The following is a 17,291-nucleotide window of genomic DNA, read 5'->3' as shown; positions in this document are numbered from 1 at the left end:
TTGATTAATCAAAAGTGTCAAATTTCACGTGATTTCATAAATGAAAAATTTGAAACGAAACCTTAGTAAAGACTACTCATGAAAAGGTAGATTATGTCCGTCTCGAGCCTAATTGAAATTTTTTTAAATATAAAAAAGAGTTCACCTACAAAATATAGCTTTACAGTCAATTCCTTTGAAAAATATATTGTGCTGCTTTTGGATGTTAAAAATCTGTATTTTTTTCATTTTTCTGACAAAAAATAACTCAAAATCGAAACCGGTACTGATTAGGAGTTACTGTTTTTCAAGCAAACAGAAGTGACAAATTATGAAGCTTAAAGTTGATAGAAGTATGAAATTTTAATCAAATTTATCGCGTCAACTGTTAGAGATATCGAGATAAGTGACCAAATGAATCCAATACCATGACAAAAGTTTTAGTGGGTTGGTGGCCTTCCATTACAAGTCTGGTTGTAAAACCAAGCTGGGCTATGTTTAAAATAAAAGTCAAAATGAACGGAATGACTGATGTGAACTTGAATAAAAATGTATAAGTTAATGCTTAACACGAAAAAAGTGCAATTCGCAGTTTCAGAAAATCTGTTTTTGAACCATTGACAGAGTTTACAGCATTGAGTAATACTTATCCAGAATATTAGAAGTTTCCATCGAAAAATGGTATTCTAAGCTCTAATGAAAACTCTTCATTTGCAAAAGTCCTAGTTGTTTTCTGTTTCCAAAGTTTTGAGATCCAAAAAAACCTTTTTTAGAAGTATTCTCAAAGTATTACATTTTTGTCTCTACATTTTCATTTTTACTATTTACTCAACAAGTCTATAAGAGAACAACAGTGCGCAATTAAAACAATTATTTGCTACTTTTCTTGCCATAATTCTGAAATTGTATTCTAAAGTCACCGAAATAAAGAGCAAAAATAACCCGAAGAGACGCAGAGAATTCAAGACAACAAATCTGACCCACCCGGCAACTAAAGTGTCACTACATTCATCATTTCCACCCTATCCCCCTCGAAATCACGAAATTTAAAAAAATGAGAAAAATGAGAACCTCAAAATGCTCGTTGTTTGAAATTTTTTGAGGTCAAACATGAACGGACTGGTGGAAAGTGAATTTTGAAACGAATGGAATGTATGCTCAAGACGAAAAAAATGCAGTTTCAGAGAATCTGTTTTCGAACCTTTGATTGAGTTTACAACATTGGGTATATTCTATTCAATACATTAGAAGTTTTCATTGGAAAATGATATTTTAGTTCTGGTAGGAACCCTTTATTTAATTGTTTTCTGTTTCCAAAATTTTGAGACCCAAGTAACTAGAAATTTTCTCAAAACTATTAGACTTTTTCTCTACAATTTCATTTTTCCTATTCATATGAATTTTGAACAGCCAATCGCATTTGCGGTCTTGACTATTTTATTTGTCATAGTTCTGAAACTGTATTCTAATCTAAACTCCTCTGAATCATGAACAAAAATGATCTATAAAAACCCATAAACCCATAAAAACCATGAAAACAGACCCATAAAAATCGAGAAAACAAATCGGACCCACCCGGCTACTAAAGTGTCCCTACATTCATCACTTCCACCTATTCCCCCTCCAAATCCCCAGAATTAAAGAAAAATGAGAAGCTATTTTTCAGAATTTTCTCGATTCATCCCAAAAACCTGTCACCATCTCATCTTATTTTCCAACTAAAAATTTTCGAAAAAAAATGATGGAATAGGTAGTACGAATTGGAAGAGGAAAGAGGTCATTAATCCTCTTCTCTCGAATCCAAGGAGGGCTTTTTTAGAGCTCTCTGAGAGACCAAAAAATAAGAAAAATAGGGGTGAGGAGAACAAAAAGGGGAGAAATGGAAGGAATTGAAGGAGAGGAAAAGGAGAAGAAGTAAGTGAGAATATGGATTGAAGAACAGGTAAACAGGAACTGTATTTGGATTTTTTTTTCTAAAAAAAGAAGAAGCATTTGTAGTTTTTGCTGGAAAAGAAAACTCCGAAAAGCAAAATTTCCAAGAAAAAAAAACAAAAACATGATGGGTGTTGGATGAAATTTATAATTGATGGCGGGGTAGCTTGGAAAAAAACTATAGTGAGTACGAAATGTTCCAAATATGGCAAAAAACTGAAAAATGTGATGTTTATGCTGAAATAAAATTAGCGAGTTTGAGTACGAAAGCTCCAAAATTATGAAAATTTTGAAACGGAAAAATGTAAATTTTCCAGATTTTTGTGTTTCAGAAATATCATATGACTGCTCGTAAGTTCAATGTTGGCTTGATCTAGGTTAAAACATATTTCATAATATTCAATGTTCGTATCTTTCGCCCGATTCTGGAAATCAGAATTTTGGGGAAAACTGAGCCAAAATTGTCCTTTTGCAAACAAAATTGGGAAAAAACTTTCCCGTTTCACTTTTTCAACTAAGTTTCTATGTTTTCACTAACCAGGCTCCGAATGGGATTCTCGTAAAACAAAAATTTCAAACTGATCTTTCAAAAAACGAAAAAAAAACAGGATTTTCAAAAAGTTACAAAATGACGAATAACTATTCTTCTTCAAAAGGACTATTGCTCAAGTTGCTCTTCGCCCACATTTTCTAAATAATTTATATGTCTTCTCTCGCACAAAAAGTACACAAATAATGATGTCGAGAGAACAGAAGAAGAAGAAGAAAATTGAAAAAGAATGGCTGTTCAGAGGCAAAAAGAGATTAGCTACTTCTTTTTTTTTTGAAAAAATAAAGTTTTTTCCATTGTGTTTTTTTTGCTTATAGACAGAATGAGAAATTGCAAAAGTGAGAAAGAGGTTGGAATTCGAAACAAACTACAAATGAGTTAAAATAAAAACCGTAAAACCTGTAATAGAAGCGCTCTCACACTATCAAGTTTCAGCTAGCTTTTCATGGCACCTATGCAAGATATCAAAGACGGTAAAATGTTTGTGATTTCATAACAAACAATTCATCAACTGACCCATTTTTGATCGAATGCATAGGAGCATAGAAAAATTAGCTCAAGCTTGATAGTGTAGGAGCCCTTATATTCAAGGTTTTACGGAAATTTTATGGGTTTCCCAACATTTTAATCAAAACTTGAACGTTCATAACGCTTGCATGAAACGGTAAAAATTTGAATTCTTAAATAAGATGGAAAGCCAGAATTGGTTTTATTGAGTCTAACAAGGAAATGTCGTTCAGAAAGCTCTTCAGCATTTTCTTTAAATTGGCTTTGGTTCTTGTAAATGATATCAAAAAAATTTAAAAAGCAAAAATGATTGGCTTGAAAGTAGCAACATTTCATTAGTTTACAAATATTTGATAACTCAAACAGGAAACGAGATAATTAGGGTCAAAGGGAGGATCTTTTTGAGGAAATCGATCGATTTCAAAAGTGAAATTTTAACAATTATTTAAACGTGATGAAAAAAAACATTTCGAAAAAAGCGAAAATTCCAGGAAATTCCAGGATCCGGGTGTCCTGAGTCCGGGTGACCTGGGTCCTGTGACCTGGGGGATCTGAGATCCGGGGGTCCTGGAATCCAGGGGTCCTGGAATCCAAGATAGAAAAATGTTCAAAAATGAGTTTACCATGGCAAATCTGTCCTAATTTTAAAAAAAGGCTAGCTTGGGTAATAACCTGCTAGCTGGCTTACTGGAACTTTTCAAAAACCTGTGCTGAAATTTTTTTACATTTTTTGATTTTCTGTTCAAAATAAAACTGTGTGACTCACTATGGCATAAAAGCATTCAACTACATAATAACTTTCTGGAACGGAATATTTTCCCGATTCATGAACACTAATCAATCATCTCTTCAAAAAATACCCGCCAAGGCAAAAAAGTCGGTCAAAAAAGTAGTACTTCATCATTTTTTGCGAGTACATCTTCTAAAACATACACCCAAAAAGAAACTAAAGCTTCTTAATCCCCACCCATACCTCTCCTCCATTTGGAACATGTTTCAAGGGAAAGGAAAACAGAAACAAAAGATGTACATAATATATCAAAAGGATTAGAAATTTGAAATATTGCTTACATCTTCTATATTTCTATAGTCATAAGAAGTAAGAAAGAAAAAAAAATAGAGTAAAACTTTTTGGGGGAAAAGGAGAGCGAAAAGGTAATAAAAATGGAGCCAGAAAGTTCTGCTGATTGATATTCTGTATAGGTACCTGACTGCACTTTAATTTTCTTCCCATTTCGTTTTCTTGAGTAAAAAGTCATAAAATTGGCTTTCTCTCTGACTACTTTCATCTGGGAGACAGAATATAAAAATGATATTAAATTTTTGTTGGAGAGAGAGGGACAGAGCAAACTATAGATTTCATGTTTTATTATGAAATCAGCAATTTGGTGGAATGTAAAAGTTTCCCGAATCTTGGAATCATGAAAAATCCTTTTTCGATTATTGGACTTTCTTCGTCGTGTCTAACTTTTGAATCTTGTTAAAATCCAATTCATCGTGATTGTGAAACATAAAATTTTTATTCGGGTTCTCGGATATGATTATGGCCAAGAAATTTAAAAAATCTATGTTTTTATTCTTAGATCCTATAGTTCATCGTTATCAGAAAATGTCATATAACATAATCAACTCGATAAGATAGTTATTGTCATAAATCTGGAACAGAAAACTTCAAAATTCAATTTTACTATCTAGACCCCGGAATCTTTTTTCCTAGAATAACGTGAACCTTTATGTCATCATTTTCCCTCCACGTAACAATTTCAAATGCTCCACGTTTTCCGCGTTTAGAGAATCCTACAGTACCCCACCGATCTTCCAGTGCACCAAATGGACTTCCAGCCGGACGATCTCGATGACGAACCGTTTCGCATTCATCTGAATTTGGATAACTTATCTGAGGTTCAGATTCTCAGAACTGTATTTTTAAAAAGGTCATTTCTTTGATTCAGGAAGAATCCAAAGCTCGATTCTCACTACTGTATGATGAGAAGACGAATACGATGAAAAGAAGAGAGAATACGGATTATTTGAGACCAATTTGTATCGATGGCACTGATGTTTCTAATAAGTAGGTGAAAAATGCATATGTCTGAGAACGAGAACTTTTAAAAGATCCGAAAAAAGTAAACATTTTGAAACATAATTTATTCCGAAAAAATGATCCTGGAAGTATTACAGAAGGTCTCCTTAGCTTTGAGCTCAATTATCTCGATTACTATGAGAGATATCAAAAAATGGTCAATTGACAAAGTTAGCGTTATAATATCACCAACATTTCATCAGTTGACAGATTTTCAATATCTCTTATAGGAATCGAGATATATAAGCTCAAACTTGACAGTGTGGGGACATTCTATTAAAGGCTTCTAAGCATTTCTGGACATCTAAACTCTCGAATTTCTTTTCAGATTAAACCTAATAATCCGAAAAGATATGGAACTTTTCCCAATGGACAAGTCGATTTTCAACATGAGAGCCATCAGTATGACACTTTGGTACTTCATTTCTAGGGGTCATTCGGTAAGTTGTCTTCTCAAAAATTTTGTAAAATTTATCCCCGTTTTAATTACCTTATTTATCTGCCAGGCTACTTAGTTTGGTTTATTGGTAACTTCAGTACTTCTCCTTTTCTAGGCCACCGTCTTCCTGCCAACCAATCTTCGCGATTTCGCTCAAAAATGCTCGGATCCTCATGAATTGAGTCTTCTGGCAAAATTAGAACTCATAGTTTTCGATGAGTCCAGTATGCTAGCTTTCTAGTTGTTGAGTTACAACACCAACTGATTTCCCAGACTCTCAACACCCATCGTCTACCGTACTCCTCTCGAAAACGATTGCCACGTGGGCCGAAGATAATGATGGGTGCATTGTTGGAAGTCGTAAGAAGTACGCACTTCTCGGGCAGAAATACACTGAATTGATAGATCGCGTCACGAATTCGTTGATCAGTCCCACGTTCACACCGGATCATGAGTTGAGAGTTGGCGATTGTGTGCGATTGGTTTTGGCAGTAAGCTTATTTTTTGAAAATAATGAAATAGGAGGTGCGCTCTATTGAGAATTTTATTAAGAAAGTTGTAGTAGTAAAACCTAGAGCGATAGTTAAACCCATCACCCATCAACATGATACTGATGAAACAGGGAAAAAATCTTGATTTTTTATTTATATCTCTGGTACAAGAAAGCGGAACTGTAGACGAGAAACTCCGGTGGCCGAAGGTCCCACAACGTCAACTACCGTAACCTAGAATATATTAATTTTCTGCATTTACTGTCTCGATTTCCTGTAAATTTTTTCACTGAACACTTCTTTTTTCCGACTTCATTTGGAAAAACTCATCGAAAAACAGTTAAAAACAACATAATAAAAAAGTTGAGATTACAGTTGTTGTCGTTGTAGGACTTTTCAGCCACGGCCACTCGCGTTTATTTTCCATAGCTCCAATTCTTCTGCACCAAACTATTGTCGAATTAAAGAAAGTGAGACCTGGAAAATTTCGCCGGCGGCTTCCTGGTAAATTTTCGAGGCCTTGCCCCAAAAACACTACGGTAGTAAACGATACTTATTTCTGTGAATTTAGTGGGATTTTCTGAACAAAATTTAGATTTCTTGGTATGAAAATGATCGTTAGCATCTCTATAATCTTTTTTCATCGAAAAACCGAACTTGATTGCGGAAGTAGCTCGAACGAGGCGAAACTCTGAAATATTACGTTTTTGCTGCACTTTTTCGTAGATCAAAAAATCTACGCCTTTCAAATTCTCAGGTCCCACTTTTTTAAATTCAACAATAATAAGCGTTGAAGCTAACAAAAGAACCTTTCAAACTAACAAAAATTAATCGTAATAACGATACACATGACTTTAATGAAACAGAAAGAATTGATTTTTTATGGGGTTATTCATGTAGCGAAACTCTGTATTGAAATGCATTTCGGCGCCCTCAAAATTCAATGCAGGAGTGTCGCGAAATGTATTTCAAAGCATTTCGCGACATAGCTGTAAATGCCATTAAGCTTTGTAGAGGATTGAAAAAATCAATACAGAGTTTCGCTACATGAATAACCCCATTAAAGAATTTTTGGCTTAAAAGACGATGAAATTATTATGTTCAAACAATAAAACGTCTATGTGTTTTTGCTTGACATCTTCTGAAATCCGACTATTTTGCTCGAAATAGTTTCCAACATTTTATGTCTGGGTGCTGAATCTTCTCTCTGCAAAATGGATACTTTTTCAGCCAGATGAAGTTCGGCGAAACGAGGATAATTCGAAAAGCATCGGTTTCCAGTTACTTGCAACCGATCAAGTCATTATCATGAGCAAATTGGCTAGAATTATTGGAAAAAGTTCGCGAATTTTCTCCATTTTCCCCCCGAAATTCGACTACTTCCAGACTCAATGATTGATTTGTGCAATCGCGCTCGAGAGCTCAACATCTCCTCCAACACCTCTCAACGTAACAACATTCAGAAGCATTCCACGTCGATGACACGTGTCTATCAGAGTCCTTATCACTATAATGATCCGTTTCTTCCCGATTACGTCGCACCTCCACCACCGATCGCATTGGAGAATGTGGTGAAGTCAACGAAAATCGGACATAAGCATTCTATTTATCGTGTCGGCGATGGAAAGAAAATCGATAGAGCATTGAGTGGTGCGGAACGGAGAATCACAGCATTCCGAAGTGCTTTAATTGATGCTCTTCAGCCAATGTTCGGGTTGGAAAAAGCGACGGATTTGGTGAATAATAATCCGGAAATCAGCGAGATCAATGATCTGATTGAGTTGGGAATCAGTCAATGAAGTCACTACGAGAAAAACTGCGAAGAAAAGAATGAACAAAGCTTAAAAATACATCAAAATAACTAAAATGTTTTAATAAAGTGGACATATTTAAATAAAATTCATTGAAATCCGTTATGATAAAACAAGAAATTATATGGAAAATGATATTGTACACGGAGCATGGATGCAGTATAGGCTATTACATTTATCGAATTATGGCTCTTAAATCATGAGATCAATGAAGGGGAGTTGACACGTAGCGTTTCCAGTAGATCTGGAGCGAGTCGCCGCATCGCCACGTAGTCACGGCGGGATGACGAGTATTCTCGAAAAATGGCGTGTTTCTCATCGGATGCCTGAAAAATGTGCGGTTTTGATTTTACGACGCACGGCGCATTTATTGAAGTTTGTCGTAATATAAAATGCTGCGTACGCAAACACTCTCGCGCGTAGACGCGCAAATGCACAAACTTGGTCTTCGCCGATTTTCAGCTAGCTCACCACAAGAAAAAGATCGGAAAGAGTCCGCATGATTTCTCGACTCTGCTCTCTCTTTGTGTGATAGTCCTTGTCAGCGAAAATTCGCAATTTTAGTTCAGTATCTCGTAAAACCCTGGCTTCACTTGTTCCAGTCTGAAAATTGACCAAATTTTTGCTTTCGAAGTCTTAAAAACGATTCGCGAACGTTACGTTAGCTTCCATGCAGACTGCAAGACACGTGGCAGAGTAGGCGACAACGTCCGACGAGAAGCAACGGTTGTGGACGTAGAGGAGGGAGAGTTCGAGGAAGTACTGAAGTTTAAAAATTTGAAAAATTGTAAAATTTATGTGAGATGGCTACATATGTCGAGTAGATGGTTGTTTGAGAAGCGTGAAGATGAAGGAGCAAGTAGGTGGCGAAATTGAATGGAGTGGGAATGGTGACGTTGAAAGCGAGGGAGGCGAGAACGAATCTTTCAAGAGAGGCTATCTGGAAAAATCGATTTTTTATTGATTTTTATTTCAATGAATACCATCGCAATCGACCGATTCTTCACTAATTCGAACTCAATGACATTTCCGATTGTCAGACACGCGACGTCTTCAATTTTGCTCGCCACAATCAACGTCACTGCTGCTAATTCCTCTAATTTCTCCTTATCAACTGCCATCAAATCTAGGCATTTGTCTAGCAGCGCCGCTCCTAAATGCAACGTTTCGTCGGAGATGTTGAGCTTGAATCGGCGGGAAAAGACTTGCAACAGCGCCCGTTTTCGATCTTCAATGCTGAAATTATTCTTTTTAAACAAAATTTTGCAGGAATATAGAGAGAAAGAACCTGCAAACTGTGTTGTTTGTCACTGATTCGGTCGATGTGTCATTGTCGGGCGGCTGGAGAAGACTGTGTGGAACTGGAATCGGAACGACCGATTTGCAAAGACCAGCGTACATCTGAAATTGTAAAACAAAAATTCTTTGATTTCTAATTTTTATCGATTTTTGTAACAAATTCTGACTTCATAAATATCAACATTCGCTCCTGCCACCGCTTTCAATCGCGTTTCGTTTAACTTGATGTGGCTGTGAAAATCATTGAAAACAGTTTCGTTTTTAACTCTTTTCGCTGCTGGATACGTCGGACTTGCCGGTGCAATTGGAGAAATTGGCTGAAAATTTGGCGAAATTGAATTTTTTCCAATTTTCCCAACCTTTTGTCGTTTCTGCCCGTCGCGTATGATCAAACCAGTGAGATCTTGCTCTGGCTGCTCATATCTAGTTGCTGGAAACCACTTTTACTTTTTTCTCGAAGTTTTAGGTTTTAAAAATACATTCTGAAGTTTTGCGAAAGACGACAAACGACGGCGACTCGCTGTTGGTGAGAAGCGTTTCCAGACTCGTTCTCGTCTGAAATTCGTTTTTTGCTTCGAAACATTTTTTATTTGCTAGAAATTTACCAAAAAATTCGGCGGGGCGCCTGCTTTCCGCCGATTCATCGTGTGTTTATCGCAAAAATAAAATAAAAAATAATTGAAAATCGGCGAAAAAGTATTACAAAACTACTCCGTGCCGAAACCCATTCACGAAATAGCATGTTGCGCCTTTAAGATTACTGTAGTTATTATATTTTTCGAGGAAAATTTTTCAAGAAAAAAAGGAAAAATTAGCAGAATTGAACGACGTAATTAGCATTTTTACAAGTGAACGTCGAAGTTCCGTCATCGTAGGCATATGAGTATGCTGTTGGGCAGGCGTCTTTGAATATTCGTGCAGTTTTGCTTTGTCTGCATCTATCTGGGGTTCCGAATTCTCCTCGACAGCATTCCTGATCATTATTGTATGCCAAACAGCCAGATTTACAAGCAATAGTTCTGCCGTCTGAAAAATCATAAATATCATTTTTTGAGTTTTTCGCCGAATATGTCGGAAACAATCTAATAGAAGGTCGCCGCATTCTTGCTTTTTAAGCTTAATTATCTAAATTTCTATGAGAGATATCAAAAATCTGTCAACTGATAAAATGTTTATCATGATGTCACCAAGATTTTATTAGTTGACACATGTTTGATACCTCTCATGGAAACTGAGATAATCGAGCTCCAACAAGATTAGGGTTGCTTTCTATTTGAGTTCTTACGGTACCTTTCTTGATAGCCAAATCTCCCGGACAAAACTCGTTAATATCTTTGAAACATCCTCCGGCTCTTTTACAATCTCCTTCTCCACCAATCACATCGATTAGCACTGGAATATTATAACCATCTACCAGTGAGACATCGTAGAAATCTTTTCCAGCATCTCCCCGAAGTGTGAATTCCGCAAGAGTCGCTGGTGGCTCACCGCCAGCTCCATTGCACTGCTCGCGAGGCTGAAAATTTTAACTTTAAGATAAATAAATAGTATGGGTCCATACCCCACAACTTCCAGTAGCACAATTCATATTTCCATCACAATGGGTTCTTGGCCAAATTCTGGCTGCTGTCCATGCATCATCCACATAAATGCTTCTAGTTTCTTGAGAATTCAAACGAAATCCTCCACCAGCTGGATTTCCGGGTCCCAGAATTCCAGGCCATACTGTGAACGGACACTTGTTGTAGATTTTGATTTCTCTTGTCTGAATGGACAATGGGAGAAGGAGAAGGAGAAGAAGATAGAATGACATGTTGAACTGTGTTAACACTGACCCACGCAACTGTTTTATAATAGTACAAGAGTGACGAAGAACAACAAACACCTACGAGAAAACAAATATGACAAAAGCTTACGTAGGCTGGTTTTTTGTTGAGATCAAAAATTTGATGTCTGAAATTCCTACCGTATTAGAATCCCACCCAACTTTGAGCTCAATTATCTCAGTTCCTAGGAAAAACATCAAAATTTTGTCAACGGATAAAATATCGGTGATATCATGATGAATATCTTATCAGTTGACAAATTTTTTATACTTCTTACAGGGACCGAGATAATTGAGTTCAAAGTTGACTCTGGTCTAGAACGTGACCGGTCTAGTACGTTTTTCAGTCTAGGACGTGACCTCTGTTCTCACATTCGAATTGATAGATAATAAGTCTAAAAATCAAGAAGATATGTTATCTCTCAAATGATAACAGAATCAGGTTTTGACTTTTTTCTCTTTAGAAAAAGTGTAGTGTAATGTTCATCGCAATCGAACTAGACACAAGTGAAGTTAATTCGGTGGTACCAGGGATGAGAACTCGGAAAATAGTTATTTGTATTCTTATTCTAGTTGAGTAATGATACTTATCTGAAACATGTTATTTCAAGAGATAACTTTTCAGAAAATCTCGTCGCGAACCAGCATCACAAGTCTTAAACCTATTGAAAATATTATAATCAAGCAAATGATAAACATATCTGAAACATGTTATTTCAAAAGATTGTCTTTGAGAATATATTATTAATCGGAGCGGTGGAGGGAAACGATGGTGGTCCTGGTCATTGTATAAAAACTACCGTAACATGAGAATATTTTTATTCTGCTTTTAATTTTTGTACGTTCACTGATTGGTGATTCGGGGGTACAAAATTCGTGGGTACAAAAATTCGGGGGTACAATCTACCAATGATTCTGGGGTACAACTTATTTCATTTAGGGGTACAACGTTTGTGATTCGGGGGTACAATTTTTTTTGACGAAGTTTCTGAATTCCTGAATTTCAGAGCTTGAAAATCTCTGAATTTTTAGAATTTCAGAACTTTGGAATTTCAGTATTTCGGTATCTGAGAATTTCGGAACTTCAGAATCGGAAAATCTGAGAATCTCAGAATTTCAGAACTTCAAAATCTCAGAATCTCAGAACTTCGGAACTTCAAAATTTCAGAACTTCAGAATCTCAATATTTCTGAATTTTCAATAATTACGGCAGAAATTTTCTTCATTGTCTTCAGAATTCTTAGAATTCCAGAATTCGGAATCTGAGAATTTCGGAACTTCAGAATCTGAGAATTTCCAAATTTAAGAATCTCAGAATTTCAGAACTTTGAAATCAAAGAATTTCAGAACTTCAAAATCTCAGAATTTCAGAACTTTGAAATCAAAGAATTTCAGAACTTCAAAATCTCAGAATTTCAGAACTTTGGAACTTCAGTATTTCGGTATCTGAGAATTTCGAACGGCAGGAATTTTTCTCTTCTCATTGTCACGTTGTTCTTTTTGACAATAAGTTAAACTTGATAAATTTTACAAACTCAGTTTTTTAATGCTTAATTTAAGTTCAAAACCCAGCCGATACTTTCCTCAATGCCAATTTTTCTCAATTCCTTGTTTTTTCAATTCTATTTCAATTCCCTTTGTTTCTCAATATTGCTTCGTCTTTTTCCCAATTTTTCTCAATTTTCCAATTTTTCTCAATTTTCCTCAATTTTCGCGGTAATTTAAATTTTTCTCCTTTTTAAACAATTTTCTATATCATTGATTGAAGGAAACAATCACAATTTAGCTATTTCCCACAAAATTCGAAAATCCCAAAAATTCGCCCAAAATGAGCTATTTTCTATCGAAAATTGTTCGAACAGGCAATAATAACGTTACAAAAATTATAAAATTAATTTTTTTCGACTAATTACCACGAAAATGTGAGCAAAAATGATGAAAGACGAAGGAAAACGGAGAAAAACCCAAAAATAAAATTTGCGAGCGATGACGTCATCAGTCCATGGCCGTGGCCGAGCTGCGGGGTTTTCTCTTCCATGGGAAAATTTCGCGAAATTGAGATCTTTTCGCGATTCCCATTTTTCTCCGTTTTCCTTCGTTTTTCATCATTTTTGCTCAAATTTTCGTGGTAATTTATCGAAAAAAAAATCAATTTTATAGTTTTTGTAATGTTTTATTGCCTCTTCGAACGATTTTCGATAGAAAATAGCTCATTTTGGGCCAATTTTTGGGATTTTCGAATTTTGTGGGAAATATCTGAATTTTGATTGTTTCCTTCAATCAATGATCTAGAAAATCATTTAAAAATGAGAAAAATTTAAATTACCGCGAATATTGAGGAAAATTAAGAAAAATTGGGAAAAACGGAAAATTGGGAAAAAACGAAGGAATATTGAGAAACAAAAGGAAATGAAAAGGAATTAAGAAATAAAATAGAGAAAAATTGGAAGTGAGGAAAGTATCGACTGGCATTAAAATCCGTTTGTAAAATTTGTTAAAATCATTTCACAGTTCTCCATTGTCCTTCTTGAAATATTGAGATTCTGAAGTCCTGAAGTTTTGATGTTCCGAAGTTTTGAGATTTTGAAGTTTTAGCATTCTCAGATTCTGAAGATCCGAAATTCTCAGATTCTCAGATTCTGAAGTTACGGAATTCTCAGATTGCGAATTCTGGAATTCCAAAGTTCTGAAATTCTAAGAATTCTGAAGTTCTGAAATTCTGAGATTTTGAAGTTCTGAAATTCTGAGATTTCGAAGTTCTGAAATTCTGAGATTTCGAAGTTCTGAAATTCGGAAATTCTCAGATTCTCAGATTCTGAAGTTCCCAAATTCTCAGATTCCGAATTCTGAGATTTTCAAGCTCTGAAATTCAGGAATTCAGAAGATTCGTCAAAAAAAAATTGTACCCCCGAATCACAAACGTTGTACCCCTAAATGAAATAAGTTGTACCCCAGAATCATTGGTAGATTGTACCCCCGAATCACAAACGTTGTACCCCTAAATGAAATAAGTTGTACCCCAGAATCATTGGTAGATTGTACCCCCGAATCGTTGTACCCCCAAATTTTTGTACCCACGAATCTTGTACCCCCAAATCACCAATTTTGTACCCCTAAATCAGTTGTACCCCCTTGTACCCCCCCCCCCCCCGAATTTTTGCCGAGAAATTCGGTCCATAGGATCTAAAAATTTCAATATCGAATTCTAAACTTTATTTACAAAACATAAACAATAAACAATACGTTCAACTTCCACAACCTAACAAAACTGCACAACATAAGAAGCACCATTACAAGTGAACGTGTTCGAATCGTCGAATTCATGAGCAATGGCTCTGGGACATGATGCTTTGAAGAGTCGAGAAGCTATCGTACTTCGACATGCCTCTTGGTTGGAAAAAACTCCACGACAGCATTCTCGATTATTGTTGTAGACGAGGCAACCGGTCTTGCATCCAACGGTGATACGGGCTGGAATTTTGGAAGAATGAATGTTTCAAAAACATGACGAAATGTTTCACATATTTTTAAATTTGATTCCTCGTTTTTGTTAGAAAGTTAACGGCTTCAAAATCAACATAAACCTGTATCGAATTGGTTTTCATGGTTCCAAAATACGCAATTACCATAAAACCATCAATAGAAGAACCCGCACACTGTCAAGTTTGAGCTCAATTATATCAATTCTTATGCGAGATTTCAAAAATGTGTCAACTGACAGAACACTTCTGATAATATGATAAACAATTTATCAGTTGACAACTTTCAATATTCGATAGAAACCGGGAAAAATTAGCTCAAAATCAGATCAGTGTTCGGGGGGTCTACTATTACAGGTTTTACGGTATTCGTCGTCAAAAAACTAACCTCTTTGAATAGCAAACTCCATCGGACACGCGTCATTCGGATTCATTATACAACCTCCAGCTCTTTCACAATTCAAGGGTCCATATGGGTCAATTAATACAGGAATATTGAACCCATTTGTCATAGATACACTGTAGGTGTCATTGGATCCATCGGTTTGCATTGAGAATTCTGCAACAGTCATCGGAGGAGTTCCAGAAGCGCCATTGCATTCTTCGTGGGGCTGAATATTCAATTTTACTGTTTCAAAACATTTATTTTGCATTTTTATGATTCGTTATGATACTGGTCCTAAGATTCTTTTTAGTGTATAGCAGCCGGCAAAAACTCCGCGAAAACTCGGAGAATGAACCAATCTGGCTGAAACTTTGAGGAATACTGGAGACAGCAAACATATTTCTGAATCCCAGCCGAAGTTTCAAAGTGGACAATGTGAATTCCAAAATTTGACAATACGTTTTCATTAGTTTACTCCAGCTTTCCACAAGGGTTTCAGCCAGATTTGTTCATTCACCGAGTTTTCGTGTAGTTTTTTGCCGAATGCTGAATAATTTCAAATGAAGGTTCTCTTACCCCACAACCTCCCGTAGCACAATCCATATCCTCTCCACAATCAGTTCTCGGCCATATCGTTCCCGTCCAAGTGGGATTTACGAATATCGTTTGTCTGGATTCTGAATCCAATTTGAATCCTCCGTTCCCAGGATTCCCGGGTCCTTGAATTCCTACCCATGTTGTAAAGGAACATTTGTTGTAGATTGTAATCTCACGATCCGAATTTTGAAGAAGGACTAATTCAAATAAGGAGAATAGAAAAGTTGAAAGAACGAGAAAATTCATAATTTAAGACAAGTGATTTTTTTTCGAAAAACAATTGAAATGTGGGTTGGTATTTCATGGGAGGGGTCATGATTGTGATTGATGGTGGAGATCATAATATGAGAACATTTGACCATTGGTCTTTTTTAGAATGTCACAAATTGTGTCTAGATGTTCGAACAAGAGAAACTAGAAAAGTGAATTTTTCTGTTTCTGGCAGTCGGTTTGTATTCGCATTGTATGCATTTCTTGTTGATCTCCAATAGCATTTGAATCTTTCAAAATTCCATAAAGAGTTTTTCAGAGAAGTATAGTCTACTGTAGATGTTCCTTGATTCAAATCTTATTCTCCGATTTTCCAAAAAAAAACCGAAGCATCCATTGCATCTCTCTGGGAAGTTGAGCATATAGATAGATGATCTGGAAAATAAGAATTTTTTTCTGTAAAGACCTTTTAATCTCAGTCCATATTTTGTTGTCGAATGATAAGATTTTGAAACAGAAAATTGTTTTGTTTGTATCTTGAAATTTGGGGGAAATGAAAAAAAAATTGAAATTCTGTCCATATACAGTACAAACCATGAGTCTAACAATTTTTTGTTCTACTAATCAAGAATAGGGCTTCAATTTTATGTTTTACTACTTTTTAATACAAATGTTTTGATCTTTCCTCTCTTTGACACTTTAAAATCTTCATTCTGTCATTCCGATACTGTGCACATAATCCGAAATCTGCGATTTTTATGTATACTTTTTGTATGGAGCCGGAAGGGTTTTAGACTAGCAGATTCGCTGGCTTAATGTCTCGTTGGAGATATCCTTTTCTGTGAATAGACTCGAACCCATTAATTGTTTGATAATTAATCTTCTGGATTGTTTCAGAAGTGAACCGTCGTGGATTTTTGAGCTTCAGAAGATCGAAAAGACTCATACACGCTAACTCTGTAGCTGAAAAAAAACCAGGTCAATTGAAAACTTTGATCTGTCAATTTTAGTTCCCGGTCGAACTTTGAGTGATTTGTTCATTTTCTAAGAATTTTTGTTTGTTTGATTGGATTTTCGGCACTTGCCTTTTTAGTATAAAAATATTTAAATGGAAAACTGTTTATTTATACAAAAAACAGATAAATGTGTTACTATTCTGGAAACCGGTTCCAAAGTGCTATCAAATACAAGCTTGTTCTTTTCATTTTGATTTGAAGCCTTTAGTGCTATTCGAAAGCTAATACCTCATTTACTTTATTCGTTTTGTTGTACAAATTAAATTACCGTAAAATCTGTATTAATATTGCATGCAAGTCTATTGTTCAAGTCACCTCAAGGGGTGCAACTTTATTAGAGGGGCAATTCAAATAGAGGCTGCAATTCTCTTTTTCAAACTACAATTTGAGGTTAAAATTTTGAAAAAAAACAGTTTTATTATGAAAATCAACAAAAAAAAAGTAACAAATTGAACAAAAGCTGCTTCCGTTGCTTCCGTGCTGCTTCCGTGTTATTTTTTTATTCTGCCCATTTCACCACCGTAAGCTTGTAATCCAAGGTGTGTGCTCCACGCTTTCTCTTTCTAGAGTTTTCACCAATTTTTTCAACGTCTTCTACGTTATCCACGTCTTCCACGTGTTCCACGTCATCCAATTTTTCCACGTCGAACACGTTTTCCACGTCTTCTAGGTCTTCTTCAGAACTCAT

At 35.8% G+C, this 17,291-nt stretch overlaps 4 protein-coding genes across 4 annotated transcripts; 1 reads left to right on the top strand and 3 right to left on the bottom strand.

Moving 5' to 3' along the window:
• Nucleotides 1–4,798: 4,798 nt before the first annotated feature.
• CBG20097 lies at nucleotides 4,799–7,780 on the top strand (the record flags this gene model as incomplete). The annotated part of the gene is made up of 7 exons (XM_002633945.1): nucleotides 4,799–4,870; nucleotides 4,921–5,039; nucleotides 5,380–5,491; nucleotides 5,606–5,714; nucleotides 5,764–5,981; nucleotides 7,212–7,320; nucleotides 7,368–7,780. The coding sequence occupies 7 exons, from the start codon at nucleotides 4,799–4,801 to the stop codon at nucleotides 7,778–7,780; spliced, it is 1,152 nt and encodes a 383-aa protein (XP_002633991.1).
• A 209-nt stretch (nucleotides 7,781–7,989) lies between these two features.
• Nucleotides 7,990–9,735, bottom strand: CBG20098 (the record flags this gene model as incomplete). Its single annotated transcript, XM_045235261.1, has 10 exons — nucleotides 7,990–8,118; nucleotides 8,264–8,395; nucleotides 8,453–8,554; nucleotides 8,604–8,732; nucleotides 8,776–9,028; nucleotides 9,081–9,193; nucleotides 9,259–9,408; nucleotides 9,451–9,521; nucleotides 9,571–9,646; nucleotides 9,697–9,735. The coding sequence occupies 10 exons, from the start codon at nucleotides 9,733–9,735 to the stop codon at nucleotides 7,990–7,992; spliced, it is 1,194 nt and encodes a 397-aa protein (XP_045096954.1).
• Nucleotides 9,736–9,902: 167 nt separating this feature from the next.
• Cbr-thn-5 lies at nucleotides 9,903–10,904 on the bottom strand (the record flags this gene model as incomplete). The annotated part of the gene is made up of 3 exons (XM_002633947.1): nucleotides 9,903–10,117; nucleotides 10,382–10,607; nucleotides 10,653–10,904. The coding sequence occupies 3 exons, from the start codon at nucleotides 10,902–10,904 to the stop codon at nucleotides 9,903–9,905; spliced, it is 693 nt and encodes a 230-aa protein (XP_002633993.1).
• Nucleotides 10,905–14,175: 3,271 nt separating this feature from the next.
• Nucleotides 14,176–15,623, bottom strand: CBG20100 (the record flags this gene model as incomplete). Its single annotated transcript, XM_002633948.1, has 3 exons — nucleotides 14,176–14,387; nucleotides 14,784–15,006; nucleotides 15,357–15,623. The coding sequence occupies 3 exons, from the start codon at nucleotides 15,621–15,623 to the stop codon at nucleotides 14,176–14,178; spliced, it is 702 nt and encodes a 233-aa protein (XP_002633994.1).
• Nucleotides 15,624–17,291: the final 1,668 nt, after the last annotated feature.

This window comes from Caenorhabditis briggsae (genome assembly GCF_000004555.2).
Source record: "Caenorhabditis briggsae complete genome, chrIV, whole genome shotgun sequence".
In the NCBI taxonomy this organism is placed as follows: Eukaryota; Metazoa; Nematoda; class Chromadorea; order Rhabditida; family Rhabditidae; genus Caenorhabditis; species Caenorhabditis briggsae.
The sequence above is the reverse complement of the archived record's forward strand: the minus strand, read 5'-3'. Positions and strand labels throughout refer to the sequence as shown.